This window comes from Cherax quadricarinatus, chromosome 30, assembly GCF_038502225.1.
Source record: "Cherax quadricarinatus isolate ZL_2023a chromosome 30, ASM3850222v1, whole genome shotgun sequence".
In the NCBI taxonomy this organism is placed as follows: domain Eukaryota; kingdom Metazoa; phylum Arthropoda; class Malacostraca; order Decapoda; family Parastacidae; genus Cherax; species Cherax quadricarinatus.
Genome location: NC_091321.1, coordinates 34187515 through 34215014, shown reverse-complemented (window position 1 = coordinate 34215014; position 27500 = coordinate 34187515). Strand labels below are relative to the sequence as shown.

The following is a 27500-nucleotide window of genomic DNA, read 5'->3' as shown; positions in this document are numbered from 1 at the left end:
GTGGGGGTGGTGTGTGTGGGGGTGTGTGTGTGAGTGGTGTGTGTGTGGGTGGTGTGTGTGTGAGTGGTGTGTGAGTGTGTGGGTGGTGTGTGGGTGGTGTGGTGTGTGTGGTGTGTGTGTGTGTGGGTGGTGTGTGTGTGGTGTGTGTGTGTGGTGTGTGTGTGTGGTGGTGTGTGTGTGTGGTGGTGTGTGTGGGGGTGGTGGGTGTGTGTGTGTGGGTGGTGTGTGTGTGGGTGGTGTGTGTGTGGGTGGTGTGTGTGTGGGTGGTGTGTGGGTGGTGTGTGTGTGTGTGGGTGGTGTGTGTGTGGGTGGTGTGTGTGTGGGTGGTGTGTGTGTGGGTGGTGTGTGTGTGGGTGGTGTGTGTGTGGGTGGTGTGTGTGTGTGTGTGTGTGTGTGTGTGTGTGTGTGTGTGTGTGTGTGTGTGTGTGTGTGTGTGTGTGTGGTGTGGGTGGTATGTGTGTGTGTGTGTGTGTGGAGGTGGTGTGTGTGTGGAGGTGGTGTGTGTGTGGAGGTGGTGTGTGTGTGTGGTGTGTGTGTGTGTGTGTGTGTGTGTGTGTGTGTGTGTGTGTGTGTGTGTGTGTGTGTGTGTGTGTGTGTGTGTGTGTGTGTGTGTGTGTGTGTGTGTGTGTAATATATATATTGTTAATTTTAAGAGTTGTTGTATACATTGCATGCTTTAAAAACATCTACTTTGGTTAAGGCTACAAACACTCAGTAAATTAATTAAAATATTTATTTAAGCCGTCATAACTATATTCTTCATACAGATTAATCTATTCTTTCATAAACATTAATACTTTTTGAGATCACATGACTTGCTCAAAAAAAAAAATCACTTCCTTTACAGAGAATGGTAACTTAAATATTTCATGGTTCATACCTGCAGCACCATAATAGAATACAATAGTTCTTCAATCTCTATCAAATGTAGTTTCTACTGACTTTTCAAAAGTACAGATGTCTACATCATCACTTAGACACGTTCACTTTGTCAGCTGCTTACACAACCAAACTTGTGTGGCAGAAAAAATTGAAGTCGCTAAATTTAAGCGCAAACAAAGTGATGACTAAGTAAGCCACATTTAAGCACAAATTGTAGAGAAACATTAGCAAAGAACACTCAAACTTTGAACTGGTACTTCAAGTCTGTGGTTTAGATCTAGTCATTGCGTCCTGGTGTCTTAGCATGTGAGATTTTAAGTTCCATTTCAAGGAAGTTCTGAAAGGGCAAATGGGACATGCAAATGGCTTCTCCCCTGTGTGAGTTCGCATGTGTTCATTTAGCTTGGAAGGGAAAGGAAACTCCCTCTTACAAAGATGGCACCAGTAGCATCGCTTATTAGCAACTGAAGCAGCGGTGGAGGGATGGTTGGACTGCGGGAAACCACCAGTTGAATGGAAAGTGACTGGTGGAACTCCAACAGCAGCAGTAGCCTGCAGCTCTGAGGGAAGGGCCAAGAAGAGCATATCCTCAAGCCCTCCATCGCCATCACCGCCACCCACCAATGCCTAGAAAACGAGAAACCGCCCTATCACTGCTAGCTCTACTTCTCTTTGCAAACCCACATCACTACTTCACCACAAACCTCCACTCCAGAACCAGTGCTCTTTTGCTTCACAAACCATATTAAAATGTTAATATAATTTATCTTATATAGTTGTCAAAACAAACTAATGAATGAATAAATATCAAAGCCAAATTTGACATTTACATAAAAATTAATATAAAAAATTACCATATGACAAATGCAGGTTTCAAAAGTCCTTCTAATATTAGTACTAGCTTTCATTATTTCTTTACCTGATCTCCAATATTCTAACATTTTTCCCCCAGAAGATGTACAATCTCCCGTTATCTTTCTCTAAGTGATTCTGAACATTAACTCCCCCCCCCCAGTCCTAATTCTGAATACTCCGTGTAAGCGAAGTTCAGCTGTACCATCAAAAGTTTCCATAAAGTAAAACATTAAAAATAAACTAAGTAAATGCATTTTCGCAAATAATAAGCATCACATTTAAATCCTCATCTCAACAGTAAAGAACTTTTTGTATACATCAAACAAAAAACAAAATGTGATAATTTTATTAAATCATTTGAATTAAGAAATCCTATTTGAAATGAATCTAAGGAATCCACATATGTGAACACTGACTAGTTTTTGAATGTTCTAGCTTATAAAATTATCTGGGGACATAATTGAACATGGCACACAAAATATACACCAAGGAACTACAACCACCATTCGTAATTAAACTATAAAATTCGTAACTAAATTATAAAAATGTCTTTGGAACCGAGTGCTAATCAATGTGCAAGAGCGGCTGTGTGTTTAGCATTGACAGAGCAGGAGAATTATGTCTATTAATTATATGACTATTAAGATTTCCTTTCTGTGTGGCCCGAAAATCACAATGTGGACACTTGAATGGCTTCTCTCCAGTGTGAGCACGGATGTGACGTCGAAGAAAAGCAGGAGCACTAAAGTTCTTGCCACAGAAACCACAGACATGGTCACTACTAGTGTTACGTTGGATCATATCAAGAGCAGCCTGGTGCTGTGGTTGGCCACATCCACTAGCAGCCACCGAGAGATGGGCAGGTCTTGTAGCAGAAGGAGCCAGAGGTAGCGGCATCTGGCTGGGCAGGGATAGTGTTGCAGAGGAGGACTGGGACACATTCCCACCATCCCTCCCGGGCCATGCACACATCAGCCAATCGGCGCCACCCTAGAACAAGAGAAAGGCCACATGAGCACTGCTGCCTTGGCAGTTGTGCCCATACCGTGTCCATGGGCATTGATAACTTGCTCAGGTTTTGTATGCTGGCAAGACGATATTCTAGTAACAATCCTTTTGCTGCTGTTCATACTTTTCACTGCTCAATATATATTTATCTTTTATGTTCCCCAGCAGCTGCCCCGAATACAAACTTGAGCACAATTCCATTAGGGATGGTCAACTAAATGATGCCACAAGCACACAGCCAACAAGCATTATGATGAGCAAGACAAACTTTACAATAAAAAAGTGTTCCTACAAGCTCATCTATACGGAACAGAAGCTGTGAATGTTCTTGGGTCAAATTCTGGATGTTTTAAAAGGATATGAGCCTTCAAATTTTCCTTGAGACTGGAGGAATGAGAGCAGACTGGACAGCTATATGGCTTTTCTCCAGTGTGTGTGCGAACATGACGATCTCTGTGGGAGGGTCGATCAAAATATTTTCCACAAAATGGACATGGGTAGGTAGGTCCTGTGCGTGGTTGTAGCTGAGCAACTGGGTGATGTTGGTGGTGATGAATACTGCCTTGTTGCTGATGGAGATGATGTTGCTGATGAAGTGATGATACACCAGTCAACACCTTCATCTCATGCTCCCACGCTGAGCCTTCCAGGACAAGGGCGGCTGCTGCTGCCTAGAAGAGAAACACCATTCAGGTGCCGTCCCACCTTTCAACTACTTCACCCATGTTCGATAATTCCACAACACAAATATAACAAGTTTGTTGCCTCAAGAATAATCACAAAATGGTCTAGAGAAACAGCTACTTGTATTATTATTCCATCATCATCTGGAATGTTTCCTAAATATAATAAGTTTTCCTTATGTTGTCATTTTGTAACACACACTGTATTACAAGTTGAAAATATAATATACGTGTTAGCACGCAGGCGAGCATGTGTACTGAGGCAAAGTGAATTAAACTCCTAAAAATTTTATTATTTTTTAACTTCAAATGTGTATTAGTTGTTCATAGGGTATAAGTATGTTTCTAAATCACTAAACAATAAGCAATGTCTATCACGGTTAAATTAAAATGCAAGTTTTAAACCCCACTGCCGACCCACATTTAATTCCACCCAGTTTAATTCCCTCCACGAGCCTAATCATAACTTCCTTCAATCTCAAATGCTGTTATCACATTTTAACCATTGTAAAAGATTGGAACAGTTATTTCCAGCAAAAGCCTCAAATATCAGTGCCAAATGAAACCTTAACTCAGCCAATAATACTGTATGTTCTAAATAAAATATGTTTCAGTTTTTCAATTTAATATATCACATGTAACACTACTCGTCAGTAGTAGAGGGATGTTTTCCACGAGAATCTCACAGATGAAGGGAAGATGAATTCCTGACCTCATACAAGCAATGCGAAGAGATCCTGGGGTTAAATTCACGGATAACACCGTAAATTCCATGGGTTGCCAGAAGCCAAGCTCGAGGATAGTCTTAATTCTCTGTAGAGTCGTTTCTGGAAGCCAAGCTCCGGCACAATCTTTTACCTAAGAGTAGAAAACCAGCAAATCCACCCAAGATTACGGATGTAAGTGCAGATTATGCGACCTTGTGGAGGCCCAACCCGTGCTCGCTCAAGAGTACAGCATCTGCACTCCGGCTTACACTTACAATTGAGGATGATGTGGATATTGTGTAATGAATAATATACGGAACAAGATGACTTATATAAGAATATAATAAGAGCGTTAATGTATGAAGACAATGCAAGAGTAAATAAGAATAATGGGGTAACAGTGACACTGTCACAAGAAACTAGAAGTTACAGTCTCACAGGAATGAAGACTAGTGTCGCGAGAATCTAGAAGCTACAATGTCACACGAGTCTAGATGGTGTCGAAAAGACCTAAAGGTTACATCTTTGCTAGTGGATCTTCGAGTCACTGGTTCGGTCATTGGTACAAAGCAATGGAACAGCTTGGTTATGTAGCACTTAAATAAAGTTTCAATCATTCTCATCATCATACCTTTGATGAGTTTCCAGAGTCTTTCTACTTCTGGAGCCCTGCCATGGGCCAGGCTCCTATCATTACCAATTTACTTGCAGCCTTGATCAATTCACTGTCATATAAAAACCATCATAAAACAAGCAGACCTATTCAGTCAACCACTCTCTCTCTTCACAAACCACATCATACTTCGCTCATCATCAGTAACAGCACACTCATAAATAACGGTGACCATTACCCATAAGAGCTGTTGTATTTAGTGAGGCAAGCACTTCAAGCAGCGCTGTAAAGTGCAACACCTACCAGAGAACAGCTGCTGTGTTGTTAGCGAAGCAAGCACATCAAGCAACACTGAGTGGCACACCTCAGAGGTTTCCTATGCGCCGTACATCAAAACGTTATGGTGATATAGTGTCATTCGAATCTTTGAAAAAAAAAATCACATCACAACCTTACTTGCATTTACTTTTCAATTATGTTATTTTTCGTAAAAATGAAGTCAGCCATTAACTTTCATTGTACACATACTACTGATGTGAGGTAGTGTTTACCTTGTAATAATGGATGGAATCACCAATTAACATTTCTTGCATTGTACATGTACTTTATGAGTACGTTTCTAGGGCTATTACATATCTTTTGTCAACCAGCCCTCTTAAGCAAATGAAAACTGAAAACTGTTGAAAAAAATACTGAGAGTAAGATGTAGAGTTTAGTTTTGTGGTATCCTTGCTGATTCCGCGTGCTCATTTCACTCATGGAAACACCTTGTATTACTGTATAGCCTTGATGTACGTTACAACTGGTTATGTTTTAATTATACTAAACCAAATGTTAACATCTTTGCTACAGTTGAGGTTCACCCTGGATCTTAAATTACAGCTATAATGCTAGCTTTTAATACAAAGGACTAATAGTGAAATTTATCTACTGGACAGGAAACGATGGATCTTTTAAAATTAAGAAACAGCCATATCAGATGAATACTTAAGGGCAGTTGCATATGCCCGCAAAAATATTAATATATTGCAGCTTTCAAAATGTAAACATCGAGAATTAGAAGGTACTGTATTTCGGCATTCATCTATGTGCCCCCCACCTCGCCTATATATACTAGTTTCGGTCCAAGTCGGACCGAAACTTCGTAAGCTTCTCTCTCCTGTGTGGGGTTATTTGTCTATTCATCAATGCTGCTTTCGTAAAATGCCCTCAGCATGCTGATCCTGACCTTAATTAAATAACTGTAGTACAGAGTAAGCAAAAAACACGTGGTGCAAGAAGTTAAACCTGTGTCACATCAGAGTTACTGTCTTGTGAAGACGCTAAACTGTCCAGTTATGGCTGATATACAGTCCACGACACCATACCTATCACTACAATGTAGGAGACCCCCAACTATGATAGTCCACGGCAGCATATTCCTCAGCAATGGCATCACACCCAACACTATGTGGGAACCACCCAGCTATGATAGTCCATGGCACCATACCTATCATTACCATCTAGAGACCACCCAGCTATGATAGTCCATGGAACCATACCCCTCATCACCACGTGGCGACCACCCAACTATGATAGTCCATGGCAGCATATTCCTCACAACCACGCCATGCTATCCCTCACCACGTGCATGGCAACGATCGATCTCAACTAGAATGCTGAACAACCATAAATTCACCACTAAATTCTCACAAGATGGGCAGGTGTGTCCTGGACCAGTGTAGGTGTGTGCTGGACCAGTGTGTGTACTGAACCAGTGCAGGTGTGCGCTGGACCAGTGCAGGTGCACGCTGGACCAGTGCAGGTGTGTGCTGGACCAGTGTAGGTGTGTGCTGGATCAATGTAGGTGTGTGCTGGACCAGTGTGCGTACTGAACAAGTGCAGGTGTGTGCTGGACTAGTGTGTACTGAACCAGTGCAGGTGTGCGCTGGACCAGTAGTGTCAACACTAACCTAACACTGGCAGAGGAGGAATCTGAACCATGTTAATTCCTGAAGTGAAGGTTAATTTTTTTTTTCCACCCAGGGTATTGTGAATTCATTTCTGATGCACATTACTCTTATTATTACTGCTATTATTATTATTAGGGTATCATCACGGGGAAGTGCTCAACCCATGCGAGTCATATAGCGCCTAGGGAATGGAAGGCAGTTAGGAGCAATCCAAAGAACAAGTGTGCAGGTGGAACTGCCTGGATCGAGAGCATGGAGGATCCTCACCATCATCTTCAACCCTGGAACAAGAGCATGACAGCTCCTCACCATCCCTGGAACAAGAGCATAAGAGAAAATGGGAAGAGACAAGATGGGACTAAGAAAATTGAAAAAAAGCAGCAGCAGTTTTGATAGAATTTGCAAAGAGGGAGAGGTGAGAGAGGGGGAGGAGGAGGAGAAGGGGGAGGAGGAGGAGGAGGAGGAGGAGGAGGAGGAGGAGGAGGAGGAGAAGAGTGATTAGAGGAGAAAAGGATACTGGATATCAACACAGGAGACACCAGCAGTGTCTATGTGCTGCATTCCAGCACAACATAAAACTTGCCGCTCTTGGCATAAATAGCAACGCTCTTGCCGAACAAGGCAAGCGAAAATTTGTGTATGCAATAATTTCGCAAAAATCATTCTGAACCTAACGAAAAAATATATTTTATTGTTTGTTTATTAAATTACTGTAAACTTATCTAAAATACGTTTAGTTGCATTGGGCTAAATTAAATTGCACATGTGATAATAAGATTAGGTAAGTTTTCTACAGGTGCTGTTGGTACAAAATTATTAATTTTTACAATAACAAATGAAAAAAATATATGTAAACGAATAAGATAAATTTTTAGAAAGGACTTAATTTTAAAGGGAGGGGGGAGTGGTGTGGAGGGGAAGAGTGGTGTGGAGGGGGAGAGTGGTGTGAAGGGGGGACAGTAGTGTGAAGTGGGAGAGAGTAGTGTGGAGGGGGAGAGAGTAGTGTGGAGGGGGAGAGAGTAGTGTGGAGGGGGAGAGAGTAGTGTGGAGGGGGAGAGAGTAGTGTGGAGGGGGAGAGAGTAGTGTGGAGGGGGAGAGAGTAGTGTGGAGGGGAGAGAGTAGTGGGGAGGGGGAGAGAGTAGTGTGGAGGGGGAGAGAGTAGTGTGGAGGGAGGAGAGAGTAGTGTGGAGGGAGGAGAGAGTAGTGTGGAGGGGGAGAGAGTAGTGTGGAGGGGGGAGAGAGTAGTGTGGAGGGGGGAGAGAGTAGTGTGGAGGGGGAGAGAGTAGTGTGGAGGGGGAGAGAGCAGTGTGGAGGGGGAGAGAGCTGTGTGGAGGGGGAGAGAGTAGTGTGGAGGGGGAGAGAGTAGTGTGGAGGGGGAGAGAGCAGTGTGGAGGAGGGAGAGAGTAGTGTGGAGGAGGGAGAGTAGTGTGGAGGGGGAGAGAGTAGTGTGGAGGGGGAGAGAGTAGTGTGGAGGGGGAGAGAGTAGTGTGTAGGGGGAGAGAGTAGTGTGGAGGGGGAGAGAGTAGTGTGGAGGGGGAGAGAGTAGTGTGTAGGGGGAGAGAGTAGTGTGGAGGGGGAGAGTAGTGGGGAGGGGGAGAGAGCAGTGTGGAGGAGGGAGAGAGTAGTGTGGAGGGAGAGAGTAGTGTGGAGGAGGGAGAGAGTAGTGTGGAGGAGGGAGAGAGTAGTGTGGAGGAGGGAGAGAGTAGTGTGGAGGGGGAGAGAGTAGTGTGGAGGGGGAGAGAGTAGTGTGGAGGGGGAGAGAGTAGTGTGGAGGGGGAGAAAGTAGTGTGGAGGGGGAGAAAGTAGTGTGGAGGGGGAGAAAGTAGTGTGGAGGGGGAGAGAGTAGTGTGGAGGGGGAGAGAGTAGTGTGGAGGGGGAGAGAGTAGTGTGGAGGGGGGAGAGTAGTGTGGAGGGGGAGAGTAGTGTGGAGGGGGGAGAGTAGTGTGGAGGGGGGAGAGTAGTGTGGAGGGGGGAGTAGTGTGGAGGGGGGGAGAGTAGTGTGGAGGGGGGAGAGTAGTGTGGAGGGGGAGAGAGTAGTGTGGAGGGAGAGATCTCAGTAGTAGTACCAGTTCCTAGTAACCAGTTACCAGTAACCAGTGTACCAGTAGATGACTCACTACCAACCGTCTCTGCGTGAATCACTGACTGTATTCATATTGCTGCTGACCATAGCAGGATTTCAAACACCCCCTCACATAGGCACTGTGGGTCAGGCAGTCTTACGATAGAGAGCAGAGAGGCAGGACGGCGGTTGGCGCCTTCACACACATTCCGTTATATTATACGTACTACCACTTATGGTGTACTTAGATGACGTAATCGTCATGTCTAAAGACGTGGATACACACTTGAAAAGACTTGATGTAGTACTTGGTAAGCTTGAAGAAGCCAATTTAAAGATCAAACTGTCTAAATGTCAATTTTTCAGATCAGAAATTAAGTTTCTTGGTCACGTAGTCACTCCTAGAGGGGTTACGACTGACCAAAGTAAAGTAACTGCAGTACTAAATTTTCCAACTCCCAAAACTGCTGATGCCGTAAGATCCTTTGTGGGCTTAGCAGGTTTTTATAGATCTTTTATTGCCAATTTTTCTTCCATAGCTGCTGCTCTAACTGAGTTGCTTAATAAGAAAGATGCTCCTTTTGTTTAGATCTTCCGTCAAGAAAGAGCATTCCAAACTCTAAAAGAAAAGCTAACATCTGCTCCAATTTTGAAATTTCCAGATTTTTCTAAGCCCTTCTATCTGACAACTGATGCTAGTTCAATTGGCATAGGCGCCGTACTAGCTCAGAAGACCGATGGCAAGTACAACGCAGTTGCATTTGCTAGCCGAGTCCTTACAAAGGCTGAACGTAATTATACAGTAACTGAACAAGAAGCTTTAGCAATAGTATGGTCTTTAAAGCACTTCCGAGACATTATTTATCAGTACTCTGTTCATGTCTTGACAGACCATGCTCCACTGATACCTTTATTCCAGAACAAACAACCTACTGGAAGGTTAGCCAGATGGACCTTGACTATCCAAGAGTTCAATCCCACCTTTGAACACTTACCTGGCAAGTCAAATGTAGTCGCAGATGCCTTATCGCGACATGTTAGTATAGTAACTGCAGACCCTCCATTTAGTGCTGAAGATGTAAAGAATGCTCAACGAACAGATCCCATGTGGTCTGGTGTGATTCGATTCCTGCTCCAGGAAGATCTTATTCTGACTGTGAAGCCACCAGCACCCATCAGTGACTTTGTCATGAACCAAGAATTACTGTATCGAACAGCCGAGTTGGGTACTCCTAGCAGAAGAGTATACCAGTTAGTAATTCCACAGTCACTAGTGAATGTAGCTTTACAGCTAGTTCACAATGTACCAGGTGTTGCATACCCTGGTATGGATCGTTCAGTAAAACAAGCCAGGTTGAAATACTTTTGGCCTCGTATGGCAACTGATATTTCTGAGTATGTTAAGAAATGTAGTGTCTGCATGCAACATAAAGGTAATGCTAATGGTCCTAATCCAATCCAAGTGTATCCAACTACTAGCGAACCGTGGGAAAGAGTTGCGCTAGATTTGTTAACTAATTTCCAATGTTCCCTCCAAGGCAACAAACATCTATGTGTTATGGTAGACCATTTCACCAGATATTGTGAGTTAGTTCCTATTGCAGATAAGACTGCCGAGACAGTAGCTAAAGCGTTTAAAGAATGCATTATCTGCAGGCATACCACCCCTAAGTCCCTAGTAACAGATAATGGAGGTGAATTCTGTAATGAGATTCTTGAAAATTTGTGTACCTTGTACAAGATCTCTAAATCCACCATTGTTCCTCATCATCCTGCCAGCAATGGGTTAGCAGAACGTACCAATAAGAAAGTACTTGATGTCTTGAGAGCCACTATCAATCCCAACAGTGAAACTTGGGATGAAGTTATACCTGATGTGCAGTGTGCTATAAATTCTGCTTACAATGTTTCCATAGGTGACACTCCACATTATGCATTGTATGGTGTAGATAAACGTTTGCCTTATGAGTTGTTATATTCTAATCCGAAACCAAATTACAACCCTGATGATTTCATAGCAACTCGCACTCAGCTTAGCTCAAAGTGTTTTTAGAAGAACTGTGAAACACTTCATAAATCAACAGCAGAATTTACAAGAGTCACAAACACTCGAGCAAAGCCATCCAAAATCAAAGTAGGTTCGAGAGTTATGCTGACTAACTTTAACAAAACGTCTCCAATGCCAAAGCTTGATCAAAAGTTTGTTGGTCCTTATCGAGTAGTTGAACATCTCACTGGTAATAAGTATAAGGTTAGAGAAATTAGTACTGGTCAGTATAAAGAATAGCATTTAGATCATATGAAGTTAGTATGTGATGACAATGATGTTCCAACCCAGACTAATGTGACAGACTCTGAAAATCCTCCTGATCCTGTACTCTCTTCCTCTGATACTCAGTCAAACGATCAACCTGAATGTCGTTATTCCCTACGTACACGACAGGTATTGAGAAATCCTCAAGTATCATTTGTAACTACCAATTCAGATTTGTCTCAAATACAGCATGAGTTAGCCAGTGCAACAGTTTGATCCTCCCAGAGATGACACCCATTCTGCTTATGTCAATCTCACCCTAGCAGAGTTGGGGTTAAATGTAAATAACCTGTATAGATGAATAATTACAGTATCAGCTTATCAGTATTCAAGAATTTTTTTTTGTTCACGTTCTCTCCAAATTCTGAGAGTTAACAGTCTAGATTTGAGTGCACCGAATCTGCCTTTCTGTTAAACACTTCTTTCTTTGTATATATTCCTTCCTCAGAATCCGTAGATCACATGAATACAGATCGATCGATCAAATTTTTTTTTATCACTTCTATTGTGTAATCTCAACGTTGAGTTTCATTCGATGAGTTGTGCTATATTATACCTTGTATTGCATTACAGTTTCAGTTACGTAAGCTTCCATTCCAATATTCTACTTATGTATGTTATAATGTTCAATTGTTGTGTACTTTGACATTGTAGAGAATCAGCCCAAGCCGTATACCTGCCATCTCTAGTTTGTATTAGTTGTATGTCGGGACGACATACGTTAGCATCGCCAAGCTCTCAGTAGTAGTACCAGTTCCTAGTAACCAGTAGATGACTCACTACCAACCGTCTCTGCGTGAATCATTGACTGTATTCATATTGCTGCTGACCATAGCAGGATTTCAAACACCCCCTCACATAGGCACTGTGGGTCAGGCAGTCTTACGATAGAGAGCAGAGAGGCAGGACGGTGGTTGGCGCCTTCACACACATTCCGTTATATTATACGTACTACCAGCCTACCTTAGTATTTTTACCCTATCCACGTTTTCGAAACCCACATGACAGAGAGAGTAGTGTGGAGGAGGGAGAGTAGTGTGGAGGAGGGAGAGTAGTGTGGAGGGGGAGAGAGTAGTGTGGAGGGGGAGAGTAGTGTGGAGGAGGGAGAGTAGTGTGGAGGAGGGAGAGTAGTGTGGAGGAGGGAGAGTAGTGTGGAGGAGGGAGAGTAGTGTGGAGGGGGAGAGTAGTGTGGAGGGGGAGAGTAGTGTGGAGGGGGGGAGAGTAGTGTGGAGGGGGGGAGAGTAGTGTGGGGGGGGAGAGAGTAGTGTGGAGGGGGGGAGAGTAGTGTGGAGGGGGGGGAGAGTAGTGTGGAGGGGGGGAGAGTAGTGTGGAGGGGGGAGAGTAGTGTGGAGGGGGGAGAGTAGTGTGGAGGGGGAGAGAGTAGTGTGGAGGGGGAGAGTAGTGTGGAGGGGGAGAGAGTAGTGTGGAGGGGGAGAGAGTAGTGTGGAGGGGGAGAGAGTAGTGTGGAGGAGGGAGAGTAGTGTGGAGGGGGAGAGAGTAGTGTGGAGGGAGAGAGAGTAGTGTGGAGGGGGAGAGAGTAGTGTGGAGGGGGAGAGAGTAGTGTGGAGGGAGAGAGAGTAGTGTGGAGGGGGAGAGAGTAGTGTGGAGGGGGAGAGAGTAGTGTGGAGGGGGAGAGAGTAGTGTGGAGGGGGAGAGAGTAGTGTGGAGGGGGAGAGAGTAGTGTGGAGGGGGAGAGAGTAGTGTGGAGGGGGAGCGAGTAGTGTGGTGGGGGTGAGAGTAGTGTGGAGGGGGAGAGAGAAGTGTGGAGGGGGAGAGAGTAGTGTGGAGGGGGAGAGTAGTGTGGAGGGGGGGGAGAGTAGTGTGGAGGGGGAGAGTAGTGTGGAGGGGGAGAGTAGTGTGGAGGGGGAGAGTAGAGAAAGTATGAACTAGTTATCACAAGGTGTGACACTTCATACACACTTTCAAGTGTATGTGAAAACTTGGTAATTGTGCTCTTACCAGGCAGACCTAGTGTCTGCCTCACTTACCAGGCAGACCTAGTGTCTGCCTCACTTACCAGGCAGACCTAGTGTCTGCCTCACTTACCAGGCAGACCTAGTGTCTGCCTCACTTACCAGGCAGACCTAGTGTCTGCCTCACTTACCAGGCAGACCTAGTGTCTGCCTCACTTATCAGGCAGACCTAGTGTCTGCCTCACTTATCAGGCAGACCTAGTGTCTGCCTCACTTATCAGGCAGACCTAGTGTCTGCCTCACTTACCAGGCAGACCTAGTGTCTGCCTCACTTATCAGGCAGACCTAGTGTCTGCCTCACTTATCAGGCAGACCTAGTGTCTGCCTCACTTACCAGGCAGACCTAGTGTCTGCCTCACTTACCAGGCAGACCTAGTGTCTGCCTCACTTATCAGGCAGACCTAGTGTCTGCCTCACTTATCAGGCAGACCTAGTGTCTGCCTCACTTATCAGGCAGACCTAGTGTCTGCCTCACTTATCACGCAGACCTAGCGTCTGCCTCACTTACCAGGCAGACCTAGTGTCTGCCTCACTTACCAGGCAGACCTAGTGTTGGCCTCACTTATCAGGCAGACCTAGTGTCTGCCTCACTAATCAGGCAGACCTAGTGTCTGCCTCACTTATCAGGCAGACCTAGTGTCTGCCTCACCTATCAGGCAGACCTAGTGTCTGCCTCACCTATCAGGCAGACCTAGTGTCTGCCTCACCTATCAGGCAGACCTAGTGTCTGCCTCACTTATCAGGCAGACCTAGTGTCTGCCTCACTTATCAGGCAGACCTAGTGTCTGCCTCACTTATCAGGCAGACCTAGTGTCTGCCTCACTTACCAGGCAGACCTAGTGTCTGCCTCACTTACCAGGCAGACCTAGTGTCTGCCTCACTTACCAGGCAGACCTAGTGTCTGCCTCACTTACCAGGCAGACCTAGTGTCTGCCTCACTTATCAGGCAGACCTAGTGTCTCCCTCACTTACCAGGCAGACCTAGTGTCTCCCTCACTTATCAGGCAGACCTAGTGTCTGCCTCACTTACCAGGCAGACCTGGTGTCTGCCTCACCAGGCAGACCTGGTGTCTGCCTCACTTATCAGGCAGACCTACTGTGTCTCACTTATCAGGTAGACCTAGTGTCTGCCTCACTTACCAGGCAGACCTGGTGTCTGCCTCACTTACCAGGCAGACCTGGTGTCTGCCTCACTTATCAGGCAGACCTGGTGTCTGTCTCACTTACCAGGCAGACCTAGTGTGTCTCACTTACCAGGCAGACCTAGTGTGTCTCACTTACCAGGCAGACCTAGTGTGTCTCACTTACCAGGCAGACCTAGTGTGTTTCACTTACCAGGCAGACCTAGCGTGTCTCACTTACCAGGCAGACCTAGTGTGTCTCACTTACCAGGCAGACCTAGTGTGTCTCACTTACCAGGCAGACCTAGTGTGTCTCACTTACCAGGCAGACCTAGTGTGTCTCACTTACCAGGCAGACCTAGTGTGTCTCACTTACCAGGCAGACCTAGTGTGTCTCACTTACCAGGCAGACCTAGTGTGTCTTACCAGGCAGACCTAGTGTGTCTTACCAGGCAGACCTAGTGTGTCTTACCAGGCAGACCTAGTGTGTCTTACCAGGCAGACCTAGTGTGTCTTACCAGGCAGACCTAGTGTGTCTCACTTACCAGGCAGACCTAGTGTGTCTCACTTACCAGGCAGACCTAGTGTGTCTCACTTACCAGGCAGACCTAGTGTGTCTCACTTACCAGGCAGACCTAGTGTGTCTCACTTCCCAGGCAGACCTAGTGTGTCTCACTTCCCAGGCAGACCTAGTGCGTCTCACTTCCCAGGCAGACCTAGTGTGTCTCACTTACCAGGCAGACCTAGTGTGTCTCACTTACCAGGCAGACCTAGTGTGTCTCACTTACCAGGCAGACCTAGTGTGTCTCACTTACCAGGCAGACCTAGTGTGTCTCACTTACCAGGCAGACCTAGTGTGTCTCACTTACCAGGCAGACCTAGTGTGCCTCACTTACCAGGCAGACCTAGTGTGCCTCACTTACCAGGCAGACCTAGTGTCTCACTTACCAGGCAGACCTAGTGTGCCTCACTTACCAGGCAGACCTAGTGTCTCACTTACCAGGCAGACCTAGTGTGTCTCACTTACCAGGCAGACCTAGTGTGTCTCACTTACCAGGCAGACCTAGTGTGTCTCACCAGGCAGACCTAGTGTCTCTCACTTACCAGGCAGACCTAGTGTCTCTCACTTACCAGGCAGACCTAGTGTGTCTCACTTACCAGGCAGACCTAGTGTGTCTCACCAGGCAGACCTAGTGTGTCTCACCAGGCAGACCTAGTGTCTCTCACTTACCAGGCAGACCTAGTGTGTCTCACTTACCAGGCAGACCTAGTGTGTCTCACTTACCAGGCAGACCTAGAGACTATCACTTCAGCACTTCCGAGAATTGACAATTAATATAAATTTAGAATTTTACTTAAACAAGTCCTTGATTCCTTTTGTAAGAGTTGTCATACTCCACTAAGTTAGTTTTCTGATAACATCCTAGTTTAAAAGCTTAATTGTTTTCAATTTGCAACAATTTATCTTAATTAAGTAGCAATAATAATAATTTATAATTCCAGTTAAGAGGTGAAATAAAATTTGCAGTAACATGTAGGAAGAAAGATCAACCATTACTGTCAAAAAAAAAAAAAAAAAAAAAGTGTGATTCTTCTATTATTAACATACAATCTGAAGCTTTAATATCATGCTTAAAGTACTGCAGTGCCAAAAAGTTCTTGTTTTTTTTTTTTTCAATGAAAATATAATTCTGCAAGAGGTAATCACTTAGAAATTTGCAGTGTAATCGAGAGAGGTAACAGCTCTTAGCTTGTCAATAATGCTAGGGATCCTTGTCAAACCCTGTGTGAAGAGAGAGAGAGAGAGAGAGAGAGAGAGAGAGAGAGAGAGAGAGAGAGAGAGAGAGAGAGAGAGAGAGAGAGAGAGAGAGAGAGAGAGAGAGAGAAAGAGAAAGAGAGAGAGAGAGAAAGAGAGAGAGAGAGAGAGAAAGAGAGAGAGAAAGAGAGAGAGAGAGAGAGAGAGAGAGAGAGAGAGAGAGAGAGAGAGAGAGAGAGAGAGAGAAAGAGAGAGAGAGAAAGAGAGAGAGAGAAAGAGAGAGAGAAAGAGAGAGAGAGAAAGAGAGAGAAAGAGAGAGAAAGAGAAAGAAAAAGAGAAAGAAAAAGAGAAAGAAAAAGAGAAAGAAAAAGAGAAAGAAAAAGAGAAAGAAAGAGAAAAGAAAGAGAAAAGAAAGAGAAAAGAAAGAAAAGAAAGAGAAAAGAAAGAGAAAAGAAAAAGAAAAGAAAGAGAAAAGAAAGAGAAAAGAAAGAGAAAAGAAAGAGAGAGAAAGAGAAAAAGAAAGAGAAAGAAAGAGAGAAAGAAAGAAAGAAAGAAAGAAAGAAAGAAAGAAAGAAAGAAAGAAAAAGAAAGAAAGAAAAAGAAAGAGAAAGAAAAAGAAAGAGAAAGGAAGAAAAAGAAAAGAAAAAAAGAAAAAGAAAAGGAAAAAGAGAAAGAGAGAAAGGGAAAGAAAGAGAAAGGGAGAGAAAGAGAAAAGAAAATGAGAAAGAAAAAGAGAAAGAAACAAAGAAAAAAGAAAGAGAAAGAAAAAAGAGAAAGAAAATGAAAGGGAAAGATAAGGAGAGAGAGGGGGGGGGAAAGAAAAAAAAATACATTCTACTTCATACTATTGTTAATAGACTGGCTCAATGGCCAAGCACGTCACACCCATAAAATAGTGTGTACTGTATCGTTAATGTGTAGAATGTACATTACTTATGTGTGCATGTTTTCATAACCATGCTTTATAAATACATTAAAAATCATTTTAGGTTAATATTTACTGCCCACATGCATTTACAAGTTTATTGGCACATGTACAAAAATATACAATCATTAAAAGGAACTCAAGCTTAACTTGACATCTCGACAAACAAACGTAACGAAAAATAAATAATTTAAGTCCAAGATTAATATGTATACATTCTGTACATTCTTTCTCATGAGAATAGAACCTGCCTCTAGCATGGGCCAGTAGGCCTACTGCATTGCTCTTCTATTCTTATGTTCAAGTAACAAAGGTAGGTCAAGGAGCAGTAGAATTATACTCGTACACATCTTGCCCATGCAAGAATCGAGCATGACGTCGAACGTGTGAGGACTGAGTAGCACGGTACGGGCAAAGAGGACACTGGTATGGTTTTTCTCCTGTGTGAGTCCGTCGATGTTTGGTGAGATCACTCTTGTGACTAAATTTCTTGCTACAGAATTCACAGGTGAACTTTCCTGGTCCAGCCATGAGTTTCTCCCCAGTCACCATGGTACTGACTTGAGAAAAGTTGCTGGATAAAGCCTGCAGTTGACAAGCTTTCCTGACACCATATTCCTTGCCAGTGTCTTGGCCTACGAGTGGAACCCCGATTACTCCCAGCCAGCTCTACAACAGAAAGCAGATATGGTTTCTGTCAGTCTTTGAACTTAAAATGGGTTTGATTTTATATTATACAGTACTTAAAACTTAATGACTTAGCACCAGAAATTTCCAGCATTTACCTCTGGCTAAGTGACTTATCCAGATAGCCAGATGAATAATTATTTCTAAAATTGACTTCATTGACACACAAGTCATTCAGCACAGAACCAATCTAAACTGAACAAGGTGCAGCAGCAATGATGTAAATCATGGAGGTACAGTAGGCAACGATCGAGTTTGATGTTTTCTAAGTATGTGCCTCTTTAAATTTGTTCTCTGTGCAGCCCTGTAAAAACAAACAGGGCACTGGTATGGTTTTTCTCCTGTGTGAGTACGTATATGTTTTCGCCAATCCCCAGCATAGAAGAAGGTTTTAGCGCACACACGACACCCATAAAGTGTCCTGCCAAGATGGTCTTGAGCCTTGTAGCGGAGAAAGTTGGTGTCAGGCTGAGAAGTGTGGGGAGCATCCATGTCTACGCCTACCATGGGGCCTGCCAGCACACCCTATAAGGAAAAAAAAAAGCCTCTTAAATGTTCCCAATCTCTTCATTATCATTATATTAATGCCCCCAAGAGCAGAGAGGCAAGTTGAACTTCAACTACAGTACTGCATTGCATGACATAAATCTTGGGATAGAATCTATCCATCTTGGTTGAGGGCATGTATGGGTCTGTGTCGTCGCAAGATGTGTCCACGTAAGTGCACCTTTTGGGTTGCTCGATAACTACAGTAGGGACACTTGTAAGGCTTCTCTCCAGTGTGGGTCCTAATGTGTTTTCTTAGGTCATTAGAAAACTGGAAAACTTTTCCACAATGGTCACAAACACGATTTTTTCCCTTGGATTGAATGCTACCAAGATCAAGAATAGATGCTCCATTACTCATAGTGTCATTCCATCTATTAGCCAATCTTAAATGGTCTGACAATGCCATTTGTTGACTAGAGGAATAACCAGACCGAGAAGAGTGCAGGATATTCAATGACATGTCAAAATCACTTCTATCCACAACAATGCCACCTCCACTTCCTAGGACACTCCAGCTGGAGCCCTGCTGAGCACTAGTGGTAGAAGCAGCCAAACGGGAGCCTTCTCCAACAGCAGCATGAAGTGACGCCACTCGATGGAAGTGTCGAAGGTGAGTGTGAGCAGAGGGAGGAGGAGGAAGGAGCGGAGATGAGCGATCAGACATGAGCTCCGACCCTGTAGCCTATAAAGAAAGAAACAAGAGGTCTCAGTTGTGGCACCCTTTCACTGTACAGCTGCACCAACAACACTCACCATACTAGCTTCAGGAATAATGAAATCTGGTGCTTTCTTAACATAGCTACCAGACAACTTGCAAACAAATGGAAAACTTCAACTTGACTGAAGTATTCCCTAACAATACCACTGGAAACTTTTAACTTGTCTTGTGTGCAACCTTTCTAAACAAATCTGTTTCTATACAGCTGAACACTCAGCAGTTGTCCCCTTTGTGAACTGCAACCACGTGTGCTTTCAGATGTGAACGCTGATTGGCACGATACCAACACTTGGGACAGGCATATGGTCTTTCACCTGTATGTATACGAATATGTGTTGTGAGATTGAATTTTTTTATGAAACTCTTTCCACAGAAGGGACATGTGTGTCCTCTGTGGTCACTGGAACCATGAGAAGAAAAGCTTTGGCCAGGGACTATGGCATCTAAAGACAGAGAAGTGCTGAGAGCTAGGACAGCTCCATCTTGGGGATACTCAGAATCAAGTATGGAGCCTGCGATGGAGACATCACCACTTGGGAGTCTTTCTTTGGCCGTCCATCCCTAGAAGAGAAGAGAGAGTTCATCTTAGCCTTGTTGCTTGGCACTCTGTGCTTTATGTTCTGATGACTGGTGATGGACAGCCGATGCGAGGTAATAAATTCCAAAGATATCAAAGTACTGTGGGAGATTTTCTGCTGTAGAATACTATTAATGTCAAAATATGCCCTGTACTTTCAAGGAAATGTAATGCCATTCAAGACACCAGTATAGCAATTTACTTTAACCAATAAATAAAAATCATTAAGACAATCATTTACAACAAGGTTTCCATTTCATGGGAAGGTTTTCCTTTGTGGCTGGCTCAATGAGCTGTCCACTTTGTGGACAAGATACAAATGCTTCTTTAAATGTGTTGACTGATTTCCTCGATATGGGCACATATGACACACGTAAGGCTTTTCCCCAGTGTGAATCCGCATATGCCGAGTTAGATCACTTTTTTGCATGAAGGTCTTGTAGCAGATACAGCAGCGTGGGACCGCATGCCTGAAGGCCTGACCCTGAGATCCAGGCACACCTCCCTCACTGGGCGAGAACCTTGGGGCCCGGGCGAGGCTGTGGGGAAGCGATGAGAGGCCGGCACCAGGGAAGAGGTCGCGAGGAGTCCACACCGGGGACGTTGCCTACAAGAGGAAATGCACCGTTACTGCTACGGCCACCTCACTGCACCTAACCATCCCTGGTGCCCACCTCACTCCACCTAACCAGCCTTGGTGCCCACCTTACTGCATCTAAACAGCCCTGGTGCCCACCTCTGCACCTAACCAGCCCTGGTGCCCACCTCACTGCACCTAACCAGCCCTGGTGCCCACCTCACTGCACCTAACCAGCCTTGGTGCCCCTCACTGCACCTAACCAGCCCTTGTGCCCACCTCACTGCACAACCTGGTGCTCAATTTTTATTATTACATAACACTTTTTGTGCAATCCGTTCACATAATCTACTAAGCCTTCATATGAGTAACAGGATTAAAAAATGAATAATTATAAAAAATTAATGAAATTAACACGCTAAATGGCTTGATTACATTAACCTAGTCAGAGCAAATACTTCTGATAAATGGCTGGTCATCCCTGGAGTCAATTTTAGCATCAGTTATTGTCTCAAAGTCAAGAGTAGTTACAGGCAGATAATGAACCTAAGTTATATGTATTGGCTTAATATGAGTATGAATACCAAATTAATCATGTCAAAAAAGTTTTTGAGTGGGAAAAAACTACCACATTAAACAATCCAATAAAATTATAATACTGTACTTCACAATATTTAGTCAATATATAGCAGTGATAAAACTTGCTTAAAAAAATTTATGTATATATATTTGACAAAAATTTAGAAAGTTTCATGAAAATTTAATGTCTAAGCACCATCCAGAATTGATAAAAGGTTTCATAATGGCTAAGGATACCGTACTTCATTAGTGCCAGGGTGGAACGGGGAGCGGGAGGGGATATGAAAATCTCGCACATCTTTGAGGAAAAAATAGAGGAAACATGGAGAAGTTAGTGGCAGTGAAGCCACCAGAATATGAATGCCAACACTGAAAACTGGCTAAAACAGCTTATATCCATCAAATAAACTTTAGCATGCTCCAAATGAACGCATAATAAAAACTAAGACAAAAAGAAGTACATAACTTGCATGAAAATTCTATCATAAATTAATAATTTTTTGAGACTGAAACACCATCATTCTTGTTTAACAAGCAACGCAATATTACGTTAATGAAGATACCACAATGTTTGCCACACACTACACAGATATAAGTCAAATTATTGACATTTTAAAGTAAAAACAGTCTCTCAAACCTCCATTATTATATTCCCAGACAGTAATCCCCCAAATCAGTCTACACATATTGTACTAAATAGCTATATAGTTCCATAGTAATTTGAAAGGCACTAAATGGGAAAAACCTTTCAACAGTATTCCCCTAATAGAAGTGTCTTTGAAATTACCACTTATGGGATTATGCCAATGTCTAACTAATCTAGCTTTGATGCCTCTATAAATCATACAACAGAACATACCTGCTAACTTTCAATACAAACAATGATAAAAATACAACGAAGACCACTAATACCATGTAAATCAAGATGAGAATCAAATACAAGATCAAAGCTCGGAAACTGGCATACTGGTCCAAAATTATACACTCATGGCTGTAGCAGAAGTATAAGTTTCCATGACACAACTTGGCAGCAACACATGGCTAACAATAACAGGAAGAACTAAGTTAGTTAAAATAACATCCAACAAGAAGACAACCAGAGTCAGCAAGATCACTCATGCATGTAATAAGCTACACTTTATAAACCCTAATAGATGACCAAAACTTATCAAGCACATGGCCAAAGCAAGTATAATTATACTGCATATCAAAAACAAGTTCTACCAAAGATTCTAAAATAATTTTATGGTATAACTATGCACCTCTTAAGTGATGAGTCGCATTATTAATCAAATAACTATGATAAATAATGCAGAGGCCCAAATTCTGGTTGGGCATTGTAGCAAGTAACAGGGTTAAAGAAAAATCGCATTCTACACATGAATTTTGGGGAATTAATACCCAAGTGTAGTCGCTGTTAATTCCTTGACCTTAATCTCATGGACTACAAGTGATTTGTCAGACATGTATCCAGGGATTTTCCAATGCATACTTTAAGATGCACTGATTACATGGTACCTGGTACCATGTGAAGAATGTAAACATTACCTGTTAATGTAAATACTACCAACTGAAGTGTTGGAAATTTTGATCAATTTTAGGTTGTGTGACAGTAGTTAGCCATGTTCCAGGCTGCAAATTTGTGTCACTGACATAAGGCCAGGAGTGTGTAATTTTGAACCAGTAGACCTAATGTAGAGCTCTAAAACATTTTAATTCCTAGCTTGATCTACAGAGTAGTGGTGTTATTCTCATTATATAAACTCGGAAGGAAACAAACCATACCACGGGCAGGGTATGGTTTGTTTGCAATCGTGTCATTACGATTTCGTGAGTCAACTCGGAAGGTATTGTTTCATGATTTATAGTGAAAACAAGGCTAGGAATGTGTGGCATAACCTAAAAGTGGTAACTAGGTCACAGGCACTTACATTACAGCAAGAAAATAGCTGAATTTTACTCATGACAGGGCTTTATTAAATACTTTATAATGCTCCACTCTGGGAGAAATGTACACTTGAAAGGTTTCCCTGATTTAAGCATTTTTCAGATTACCAAGGCTAGAGTAGTTAAGGGAGCTATAACTGATGTTGCAGTTATACAATTTGATAGCATCCCCATATATATTATGGAGGTATACAAGAAACTTTTGACTTGTATGTGTAGTGGGGCAATCACCCTAATGTCTCCATTAACCCTTTCACTGTTGGTATCATATTAGTATGGCTTACAAGCCATTGTTGGTGCTGTAATAATACCCCAAAATTCTATTGGCTTCAAATCTAGCAGGAGAAAGCTGGTAGCCCTACATGTGAGAGAATGGGTCTGCATGGTCAGCATACCTGGAGAGGGTTCCAGGGGTCAATGCCCCCCACAGCCCAGTCCATGACCAGTATAAAAAAAATCCTGCAGCAGGCACTGGAGTTTACCTGGAGAAAGTTCCGGGGGTCAACGCCCCCACAGCCTGGTCTGTGACCAGGCCTCCTGGTGGATCAGAGCCTGATCAACCAGGCTGTTACTGCTGGCTGCACGCAATCCAATGTACGAGTCACAGCCTGGCTGGCCAGGTACCGACTTTAGGTGCTTGTCCAGTGCCAGCTTGAAGACTGCCAGGGGTCTATTGGTAATCCCCCTTATGTATGCTCGAAGGCAGTTGAACAGTCTTGGGCCCCTGACACTTATTGTATTGTCTCTTAACGTGCTAGTGACACCCTTGCATGGTCGCTTGTATGTCCAACTGGCCACTCTAATACGCAGTCATGAATGGGTTGACATTATTTATACAATTACAATAATGCAGTGGTCTGCATAACAGTAAATTTTATATTTTTTTGTGTGAATAAAAAATCAAAATGGAAAGCTAGAGTTATATAAGAGGGGCCTGAGGACGTGACTAATGAACAGAGAAAATGCTATTTTGAAAGTGGCATCTTTTGAATATTGTGTGAAAGTGGCCAAACTGCCAATTTCTCGCCACTTTATTGGATAGCTGAAATCGGTAAATGGGCTGTTTCAAGTACTCAATCGATAGAACAAATGGAGTTCTAGCGAAATGGCTATGAGTTTGGTTGACTGGAAGAATGGAATTGGCTGAAAACAGGGCTTGAAGTGGGCGAAATCTCCAATGCGTATATATCGATGAGACCGCTAACTTCGCGAGAGCGTAATTTCACAAGTTTTTCACCAAATTTCATACTTTTGGTATCATTACCACCAGGAAAATATTCTCTATCATTTCACAAGATTTTTTTTTTTAAATTCTTTGACAGAGCAAGTTTGTGAGCAGGGGTCTCAACAGTGAAAGGGTTAACAAAACTGAGTTACTCATCAAACTTCAATGAAGCACTCCTACACTGGAAGGGTTACCATGAAGTTTCTTGAAGTCACACAAAATACACTATATTGCTTTATGGTATAATTTTCATGCTAATTATTGTGCTACTTTTTCATAACACTTCATTACAAGTTTATTTGGTGAATGTAAAAGTTTATTTCGTGGAAATAAGCTTCTTTTGTCCAAATCATGAAATGGGTGGGACTTGAACACATGGCAAGTGTGTGTACAACTCAAATGGCTTACCTGCCATGGGTTCAAGCCCCACCCTTTCCATGATTTGTTTGCAACCATGCAAAGTATGCACCACACCCCTGCTGATCAGGAAGAGACTTGAATATAGCCAAGAGTCTGATGGTAATCCCCCTTATGTATGAAAGGAGGTTTTCTAAAAATCTAAGTCCCGTCACACTTTACGAGTTTTCCCTTAATGTACTCACTTGCTACACCCCTATATTTTATTGGGGGTATTTTGCATCAACTGCTGAGCCTTTTACTTTCATAAGGAAAGGTTTGTGTATGCAGATTTTCCAAGTATAGATTATAATGCATTTTATAATTCTTGCCTCTATTCCGAGGAGTAAAAATCGATAAAGTTAAAGTGCCCTCTATAATTTTGGTACTTGACTGAATTTATGCTAGCAATAAAGGTTCTATGCACATTCTCCGGGTCTGCAACTTCACCTGCCTTAAACAAGGCTGTTAAAGAGTACAGCAGTACTTCAGCTTAGAGGGAACAAGTGATGCAGAATATCACTGACTTGGCATCTCTCTGAAAGTTTTAGTTATCCAGTCTAACATTTTCCTTGTGAATTTGATACTGATTATATCACCAAGTCTCTTACATTAATTAGTCTTACACTCTATCAAGTGATATGAGTTTTGTTTCATACTTCCTCCTGTTCTATTTTCTCAATCTTTCCATGATGGAGTAACAAATTTGTACTCCTTGAACTTTATATTGTAGTCAGTGGCCTACTGGAACACTATCAGCTTGGAGGTTGTTTCCTCAATGAATGCCATGCTCACACAGATATCAGCATCATCTGCAAAGGATGATCATCTATGATTTGTCTATACTTGATATAAAAATAGGAAAGAACACAGACAAGTACTGTGCCATAGCAAACAGCTTTTTATTATGGAAGCTGTTAAAAAATTAAATATCTTCCCACTTTTCCAGTTATTACTTTTACATGCATATTGTGAGCTATTACACCATGATCACATTGTCAATGGTTTTTGCAGTCTGTGTACACTACACCAGCATACTTGTCTTCCAAATCATCCAAGACCATGTCATAATGGTTAAGCAATTGTGAGGCAGAAGCGACCTGTACTAAACCCACACTGCCCAGGGTTGTGCAATATTTTTGAGACTCCACGTGGTTAGCAATCTTACTTCTTAAGACTTTCTCAAAGATCTTGATGTGGGACATCAGTAGTCAGTCAATATTTAGTGATTACTTTACTCTCGCCTATATGGCATGGGGTTATGTCAAGTGGGTTTTTAAGGCATGCGAGGCAATTCCTGTGTCTAGGCTTCTCTTCCATAGAATATCCACAGCACGAGTTGGTAGTTTCTTGTAGGTCATGATGAATATGGAGTTTCAAGAGTCATGGCCTGGGGGCCAAGTGCAGGAAGCAAGCAATCGAGACATCTTTGAAGTGGATGTTCGAGTCATGTCAGAAATCACGTTTATTTTCACTATTTTAGGATACTTGATAATGCATTACGATACTGCCTTCATTTTTTTTAACTGTCTGTGGACTGTGTGGTAGTGCACCACACCATAACAATAATGCTTTCATTGTCTAACAGTCTGTGGACTGTGTGGTGGAAGGGGGGGGAGGGAGAAAAAATAGAGGAAAAAAGATAAAAGAAAAAGATAGACAAATAGTAAGAGAGAAAAACAAGTAAAAAGGAAAGGGAGAGAGAAAGAAAAGGAAGTTAGATAAATTAGATACATCACACCATCATACACCTAGCCATGATTATCAGTAATATTATAAAGAAGAGATGATCAATAACATTATCCTTTATATATTTAATTTCAGGTGCTCAGCTAAAACCAAAGTAGACTAACATTACACACACACACATACACGCAACCCATCTAACAATCACTGCCTCTGTTACAACACTTATTGTGTATACACACGCGATCAAACTAAATGCTGCTTATTATTTCCAGGAGTTGCCATGTCTCTATGACCCCTAATCTGTCTTCATTTTCCTTGTTGCTAACTGTACAAACAGGTGAATCCAATTGCAGATGAAGAGGCAGACAGACAGGCACACACAATGCATACAAAAATACTACCCCAGACTTTATACAGTATATGTATTCCAGGCTCATGATAGCTCTCCTAACCTCAAACAGGTTCATGATAGCTCTAACCTCAATTAGGTTACCAAAACTGTTCCACTTAATTAAAATCTTCAAAATGTTTTGCAAACTGCCCCAACTGCATACAATGATTATACAGTCAACCCCCAAATTACGTAGTCAAATTTTGTAAGATTCGGAATAAGTAACGTTTTTTCGTCGGAATATTGGCTCAGTGATAGTCATTGAACTCTGTAATAGTCATTCATCCCAAACGTGTCCGCATGGCAACAGCGGCCCAATACTCAGTGTGCTATTGTTCATCAGCCAGTGAGCATGATCCCACACACTCATACGATACATTTCGTATTATTCCATTCTTTTTAAGTGCTTGCTTGCAACTGCTAAATAAGCCCAAAGAAAGTTCCTAGTGCCGGCCAGCCCTTTGATAAAGGACTGAGAAAGGGGGAGAATGTGCCTTTTTCGGCCATTCTGGAATACGTAAGACACTAAAAGAGCAGGAGTCGATAAAGGCTATAGCGCCACCCAGCAATAAAGTGTAGCATTAACAAGCAAGTTAAGTTGACTCACGAAATCGTAATGACATGATTGCAAACAAACTATACCACAGATGGGGTTTGAACCCGCGGTATAGTTCGTCACGGCCATGCTAGCAGGAGATTCGTCTGTAAAAACTTGCATCTGTGGACAGTGGTGCCTATACAGTGGACCCCCGGTTAACGAACTTTTTTCATTCCAGTAGTATGTTCAGGTGCCAGTACTGACCGAATTTTTTCCCATAAGGAATATTGTGAAGTAGATTAGTCCATTTCAGACCCCCAAACATACACGTACAAACGCACTTACATAATTGGTCGCATTTGGAGGTGATCATTAAGCGGGGGTCCACTGTACTAACCTTCCTATGGTGTAGAAATATACCTAGTTGGACGAATCTTATTGAAGCTAGCTGGCCCAGTGGCTAACGCGACGGTCTGGAGTTTTGAGACTCTGAATGCAGGTTCAAACCCCACCCGTGGTATGGTTTAGTTAAGCTATTAATCGATAGAAAAAGGACAGCACAAAACTGACTCCTCCACTGTTGTTGGAGGTATATAGGGCTACTGACTAACACCGCCACCTCTGCTGCCTCTTGCTGCCGTCTTCACACCATGTAAGGCTTATCTTTTAGTGGCCCTTATACACCCAACAACAAAACACACCACCACTCGTGACATTCTTAATGCCACATTTTATTCATTCTAGAGTATATATCATGTTTCTATGTTATTAACATT

The 27500-nt window shown here is 42.9% G+C and overlaps 1 protein-coding gene across 9 annotated transcripts in view; it reads right to left on the bottom strand.

The window, feature by feature from the left end:
- LOC128692563 (protein tramtrack, alpha isoform) overlaps window positions 1-27500 on the bottom strand; it is a 397508-nt gene that overhangs the window by 179261 nt on the left and 190747 nt on the right. The window contains exon 5 of one of the 9 annotated variants that reach the window (XM_070090088.1): window positions 18070-18769. The exons of the other annotated variants lie outside the window; for them this stretch is intronic. Coding sequence (XP_069946189.1) covers window positions 18200-18769 — 570 coding nt within the window. The 3' untranslated portion in view covers window positions 18070-18199. Of the gene's footprint in view, window positions 1-18069; window positions 18770-27500 lie in introns of those variants that run through there. 9 annotated transcript variants of the gene reach the window in all.